Raw genomic sequence first — 7500 nt, 5'->3', positions numbered from 1 at the left:
CGCGCTCTCACACACTCAGCCATCACTCTACTACACACACACACACACACACACAGAGTGAGACACCTGCAGTGGAGCCTCCAAAGGTATGTGTAGTCTAAATATTTATTCAGAACTGTTATTACACACACACACACACACACACACACACAAATTGATTACATTACTTCTTTTAGCCCTGTGTGTGTTTCCTGTTCGTGATATTTGTTATGATAAAGTGCAATAATGCATAAATAATTAACAGTCTGTGTCATTAATCAGTCACAGGATGAGGCCAGAGGAGCTTACAGCTCTGTGATTGGCTGAAGCACTCAGCACTCATGAATTATTTATGAACATGTCTTTCCCCAGCTCATTCTACAAAATATATTGGCACCTTTTCCTAAAGGTTTTCCTTCCATTTTCTGCATTCCAGACCACACCCCTGACCACACCCCTGACCACACCCCTGACCACACCCCTGACCACACCCCTGATCAGTGTTCGCACTTGTCTCTTGTTAATAGTCTGATCAGTGTTCATTATTCTGTGTGTATTCATGGGCAAAAGATGAGACTTTTTTCGACTAAAGAATTTCACTCCCCTGTTTCTTTTGATATAAAAGTGTTTAAATAAAGTTCTGAAGTCTAAAACACACAGTCTGCCTGTGGGGTCTGTATAAGTGTGTGTGTGTGTGTGTGTGTGTGTGTGTGTGTGTGTTTCCTCATCACTATTCTTTCCCTTTCTGGTTTTGTCAGTTCCTTGAGTGCCCTTGATTTTCAGTTTTTACTTCTCCATCTCTCCTGGCCCCTGCTTACTCACCACCTAGTGACCATGTCTCCTTCTTTCTAGTCCCCTAGTTCTTCTAGTGTCAGTATGTTGTAGTCATAGTGTGTGTGTGTGTGTGTGTGTGTGTGTGTGTGTGTGCTGCTTGTTTCCAGTAAAGAAGTAATGAATTAAACACAGTGACACAGCTTCACTGTTTACATTTACAAGTCTAAACTCACTGACTGCACTAGCGTGTGCTAACCGCTTAAATCCACAGCTATAGAACAGTGTCTTAATATGAGGAAGTGCACACACACACACACACACACACACACACACACTGCTTTATTGCATACATGCAGGATTTTGCAACCTTTTTGACGTTAGAGTTTCTGATGATGCGATCTGCTTTACACATCAGAACTTGCGTGTGTCATATGTAAATAACTCCGTGATATACCAGGAACAGCAACCCCCCAACTGACACACACCAGTCTGACTGGAGAATCCTCTTTCAAACACACACACACACACACACACACACACACGTCTCATTCACGGTAAACAGAATCCAAGCCATTAAATAAACAAATCAATCTAAAATTATACAAAGGCTTCCAGTCAGAAGAGCACAGTACACTACACAACACAACAATACACAACATCACACAACACTACACTACACTAAACCACACAACACTACACTACACTAAACCACACAACACTACACAACACAACACAATATGACACTCCATTATGGCAGTATTTTATGTAAATAACAAGTTGTGTGTTTGTGTCTGTTCATAGCTGGACATTGGCAGCATCTCATTTTGAGTTGTTCTTGTTTTAAACAGTACCAGGATATTAGAAAAGGTTGCACGCAGCAGCCATGCTCCTACTTACATATAACAACATTCATGAAATGTATCAGTCAGGATTTCGACCTCATCATAGCACAGAGACAGCGTTAGTTAAAGTAGTAAATGACCTTCTACTGACCTCTGATCAGGGTTGTGTCTCGCTGCTTGTGATACTATAGATCATACTGTTCTCCTTGATAGATTAGAAAATGTTGTTGGCATTAAGGGAACAGTCCTCTCCTGGCTCAGGTCTTATTAGACCGATCGTTATCAGTTCGTAGATGTAAATGATACACAACTGTATGTTTCAGCGAAGCCAGAGGACAGACAGCAGCTTAATAAAGTTGAGGATTGTGTAAAGGACATTAGACGTTGGATGCTTATTAACTTCCTCTTACTTAATTGTGATAAGACAGAAGAACTTGTATTAGGACCACGTGTAGCTAGAAGTAATCTTTCTGATTATATAGTGACTCTGGATGGACTTTCTGTTCCATCATCAAGTGAGTTTCTGTTGTCATTCCTCTATATAGTTTCTATACTTTGGAACAAAATGTCATTTCTTCAGGACCATGGTGCAACACAGCGTAGTACGCAAGACTACATGAAGTATTCCTAATACACAACATTGTGAGATGAGTGCAGGACAATAAATACACAGAACATGTTGTAAGCTGTAAACTATTGTGTAATGTAACCGCACAAGTACAGCAGCAATGTTGGGAGCAAAAACAAGTTCCATAACATACAAGTGACTGATGCAGCTTTGTTAGGTGCAGGTGTGCAGTGCTTTGAGTCTGACTGGGTTAGGTGTTTGGCAAGTCCAGGTGAGCACTGGGAGACAGCAGGGTGTAATCTGACTGCCTCAGGGAAGAAACTGTAGTGGAGTCTGCTGGTGGTGGCACGGATGCTCCTGTACCTTCTGCCAGATGGCAGGAGGGTGAAGAGTCCATGAGAGGGGTGAGAGGGTCGCTCGCAATACTGGTGTCTTTGTGGATGCAGCAGTTGTTGAAGGAGGTGTCAATGGTGGATAAAGAGACTCCGATGATCTTTCAGATGTCCTCACCGTTCGCTGTAGGGTCTTGTGGTTGGAAGCTGTGCAGTTCCCGTACCACACAGCGAGACAGCTGGTCAGGGCGCTCTCTATCATCCCTCTGTAGAAGGAGGTGAGGATGGGAGGGGTGAGTTTGGCTCTCTTCAGTCTTCGCAGGAAGTGGAACCACTGCTGGGTCTTCTTGACTAGGCAGGTGGTGTTGAGAGTTCAGGAGAGGTCCTCAGTCATGTGCACACCAAGAAACTTGGAGCTTCTGACTCTCTTCACAGTTGTTCCATTGCTGTGCAGCGGTGAGTGGTCCACTCGGGTTCTCCTGAAGTCAACAATCATCTCTTTAGTCTTATCAACATTAAGAGCTGGATTGTTGTCTCCACACCATTCTGTGAGCTGGTTCACCTCCTCCCTCTACGCTGACTCCTCATTGTTGCTGATGGGACCCACGACTGTAGTGTCTTCAGCAAACTTGATGTAATTAGGACTGAACTTTGCAGCGCAGTCATGAGTCTGCAGGGTAAACAGAAGTGGACGGAGGAAGTGACTGTGGAAGGGACAGATTGGCCCCTGCTGTGTGGAGGGCTGCCTTGTCTTCAGACCTGAAGGCAGTGTCTCAGGTTTTCAACAGCTAGCGCACTTCAGCAATCATCCACGGTTTCTGGTTATGATTCCTGCACCATTTGTTGTTTATATAAACGCACAGACCACCGCCACCAGTCTTACCGGACAGTGCTGCTATCCTGTCAGTGTGATGTGCAGCAGTAAAATACCTTGCTGTGATTATTGACTCCAGTCTTTATTTGATGCTCATGTAGATAATTGTACTAGAATAGCTTTATTTCATCTCAGAAATATTGCTAAGTTAAGAAATATAATACATCAATATATCACAGGTGTCCAGCTACCTTCGATCAAAGACAATCATCATAAATGCTGCTTACGGAGGGTGAGAAGTCTAATCAAAGACACTTTTCAGCCCAACCACGGTCTGTGTACCCCTCTACCATCTGGGAACACTATAGGAGTTTTCACTGTTGCAATAGCAGACTCAGGAACAGTTTCTTCCCATCAGCTGTCCCCCTTCTGAACTCTGAACTCAGGCACTGAAGTGTACTCGACCATTTGGACCTCATCCAGAACTCAGACACTGAACTGTCTTATATATGTTGTCTTGTTACATTGCACTGTTTCTTTCTTTGTTGTTTTTTTAGCACTTTGGTCCGAGAGAAACGATATTTGGTTCAGCTGAATGCTTTGTATGTGGCTGAATGATAACAAAGTTAACTTGAACTTGAACTTGAACTGTACACGCCCACTCTGATCCATGTTATTAACACATTTTAGAATAATAATAAAGTCATCAAAACTCTGGAGTTACACAAATGGAACTATGGGAATTATGTTGTGATAAAAAATCCAAAATAAATCAAAATAATTTAATATTTTAGCATCTTCAAAGTAGACGACATTTTTGCCCAGAGGTTCCAGAAATGTATTCTTGGTATTTTCTCACCTGAATTCTTGAGGAATTTCCCTGAGATGATTTTTAAACAGTATTAAAGGAGTTCACACCTACGCTGCATACTTATCTCCTGCTTTTCAGGAATATTTCCCTCCAAGTTGTCCGTTAAAAAAAATATTTTTGTAAATAAAATGTTAGTTTTCTAATGAAGGAAATGAATATGTCGACACGATTATATTTTTGTCTAAAACAAAGATTTCACAAATTTAATCACACACCTTCAGTACTTGTACTCTGCACAATGACAATAAAGTTTAATCTAATTTAATCTAAAATGTCACTACATGATGCAGATGGGGTTTTTTATGTTCCAGTAGGAGCATAAACAAACTCCAGTTAGTCCAGAATGCAGCTGCTAGAGTCCTAACTAGAACCAGAAGATACGACCACATCACCCCGATCTTATCCACACTGCATTGGCTCCCAGTGAAATCTCACACTGATTATAAAATACTATTATTAACCTATAAAACACTGTATGGTCTCGTGCCACAGTATATAAGCAAACTTTTGGTGTTTTATGCTCGGCCACGCCTACTTCCATCAAAAGGTGCAGGATATTTGTTGGTACCTGGAATAGTGAAGGCTACAGCAGGGGGAAGAGCTTTCTCTTATAGAGCCCCACAGTTATGGAACAGTCTTCCAGTTAGTGTTCGGGACTCAGACACAGTCTCAGTGTTTAAGTCCAGGCTGAAAACATATTTGTTCACTCAAGCTTGTTGTGAATAGTTTTTTTCTTAGGTAAAGGATCACAGGTAGAGAGTGTTGTGGTGAACTGGGATAATTGGATGATGCCCCCCCCTACTTTCACATCTTCACCCAGGTGTGTTTATGGTGGAGTGTTTGGTTGGTTTATGTCCCAGGAAGTCCTCATGTCTGTGTTCCCTTCTGGTTCTCCCATTTAGTTATGATGTCATACCTAGTCTTGCCGGAGTCCCTGCTTTCAATCACGCAAATTACATTACCCTTAACCATTACAAGACAATAACCATACCTAATAATCTGTCGTTCCCCGCCCCCCTCTCACTCTTTCTGTTAAGCTACACATGATACTCCTGAGATACCAGTGATCCTGACCCTTCTGCTCTCCGGACCTGATGTCCTACTTCTGGTTGGACTTCTCATCAGGTGAAAATCACTCAATGTTCATTGTTAAAAGTGTTATTCAAATAATATTGAATTGAACTGAACTACAGCACTGTTGCATGATTTACCCAGAATGCATTGCTGCAGTCTGACATAGAGGCAGATAAAGCTGTTTATAAGTGTCCAGAGGAGCAGTATATTACTCAGACTCCATTGCTTTACTCTGCTAGCCCATTAAAATGATCAGCCAACACAATCCTGGTATAATTACATGATCAACAGTATAATTCTGATTGAATGAAATGATGATTCAGCATGTGTACATCACTGATAAACATCGAGAGCAGAAGTGATGAATCAACAAACCACAAACTCTTCACATGTACACTCCTCATTCTAAAACACAGTAACTCCAACATAAACACATACAGGTTATGTCTGAAACTACAAACCGAGATATACAGAATGTCTCATAGTAGTAGTGTCTCTCTCTCTCACACACACTGAGTTTTTGTTCTTACCTGTACGCAATCTCAGAAGTCTTTCCACTTTCTGACAGCGGGACGAAGCTTTTCTCTTCCTCTCTCACTCTTTCTCCTCCCACATTCACACTCCTCCCTCTTACTGTTTCTCTACAGACAGTCGAAGTTTCTGCCCTGACAGGAAGTGATGCATTTCCTTTGGGTCAGATTACAGAGTGGTGGGTACTTGCTGGTGCCACACACACACACACACACACACACACACAGACTAGTAATTACTCACAGAAATTCTTTTCACATTTCTACGACTGTGTTTAGACAGACATGTTTAGACAGACAGGAAACTCCTGATGAAGGTACACAGAGTCATCACACACACACACACACACACACACACACACACAGTAACATTACTCACATCTGACTCAGAAACATCACATTTACACACACAGAACAATGTTCTTACTATTTTCCACTTACATTACTTTACAGAGAAAAAGCAACAAAACCTTCTACATCTCACGCTATTCTCTATACCCTACTCTCTATTCCCTACACCCTACTCTCTATTCTCTATACCCTACTCTCTATTCCCTACACCCTACTCTCTACACCCTACTCTCTATTCTCTATACCCTACTCTCTATTCCCTACACCCTACTCTCTATTCTCTATACCCTACTCTCTATTCTCTATACCCTACTCTCTATTCCCTACACCCTACTCTCTACACCCTACTCTCTATTCTCTATACCCTACTCTCTATTCCCTACACCCTACTCTCTATTCTCTATACCCTACTCTCTATTCTCTATACCCTACTCTCTATTCCCTACTCTCTATTCTCTATACCCTACTCTCTATTCCCTACACCCTACTCTCTACACCCTACTCTCTATTCCCTACACCCTACTCTCTATTCCCTACACCCTACTCTCTATTCTCTATACCCTACTCTCTATTCTCTATACCCTACTCTCTATTCCCTACACCCTACTCTCTATTCCCTACACCCTACTCTCTATTCTCTATACCCTACTCTCTATTCCCTACACCCTACTCTCTACACCCTACTCTCTATTCTCTATACCCTACTCTCTATTCCCTACACCCTACTCTCTATACCCTACTCTCTATTCCCTACTCTCTATACCCTACTCTCTATTCCCTACACCCTACTCTCTATACCCTACTCTCTATTCTCTATACCCTACTCTCTATTCCCTACACCCTACTCTCTATTCTCTATACCCTACTCTCTATTCCCTACACCCTACTCTCTATTCCCTACTCTCTATTCTCTATACCCTACTCTCTATTCCCTACACCCTACTCTCTATTCTCTATACCCTACTCTCTATTCCCTACACCCTACTCTCTATTCCCTACTCTCTATTCTCTATACCCTACTCTCTATTCCCTACACCCTACTCTCTATTCTCTATACCCTACTCTCTATTCCCTACACCCTACTCTCTATTCCCTACTCTCTATTCTCTATACCCTACTCTCTATTCCCTACACCCTACTCTCTATTCCCTACTCTCTATTCTCTATACCCTACTCTCTATTCCCTACACCCTACTCTCTATTCCCTACACCCTACTCTCTATTGAATACTCCTTATTTCCTGACCTGCAGGGTTCTAGATATTTAGAACCTAGAACAGTTTTGTTCAGACGACTGGAACATTCCAGAAAAGCAGAGACTCTAACCATGTCTTAAACCTCATGTTTGGACAGTATTTGCTAATTA

General features: G+C 42.0%; 1 protein-coding gene across 1 annotated transcript in view; it reads right to left on the bottom strand.

Annotated features, from left to right (window-relative positions):
- acsl4b (acyl-CoA synthetase long chain family member 4b) overlaps window positions 1-5897 on the bottom strand; it is a 13248-nt gene extending 7351 nt beyond the window's left edge. Inside the window, exons 1-2 of the mRNA XM_053618400.1 lie at window positions 5785-5897; window positions 1-30 (exon numbers count right to left, since the gene is read on the bottom strand). The exon at window positions 1-30 is cut by the window's left edge and continues 205 nt beyond it. Of these exons, the coding sequence (XP_053474375.1) occupies window positions 1-23 (23 nt within the window). The 5' untranslated portion in view covers window positions 24-30; window positions 5785-5897. The remainder of the gene's footprint in view (window positions 31-5784) is intronic.
- Window positions 5898-7500: the final 1603 nt, after the last annotated feature.

This window comes from Ictalurus furcatus, chromosome 28 (genome assembly GCF_023375685.1).
Source record: "Ictalurus furcatus strain D&B chromosome 28, Billie_1.0, whole genome shotgun sequence".
Lineage (NCBI taxonomy): Eukaryota > Metazoa > Chordata > Actinopteri > Siluriformes > Ictaluridae > Ictalurus > Ictalurus furcatus.
The sequence above is the reverse complement of the archived record's forward strand: the minus strand, read 5'-3'. Positions and strand labels throughout refer to the sequence as shown.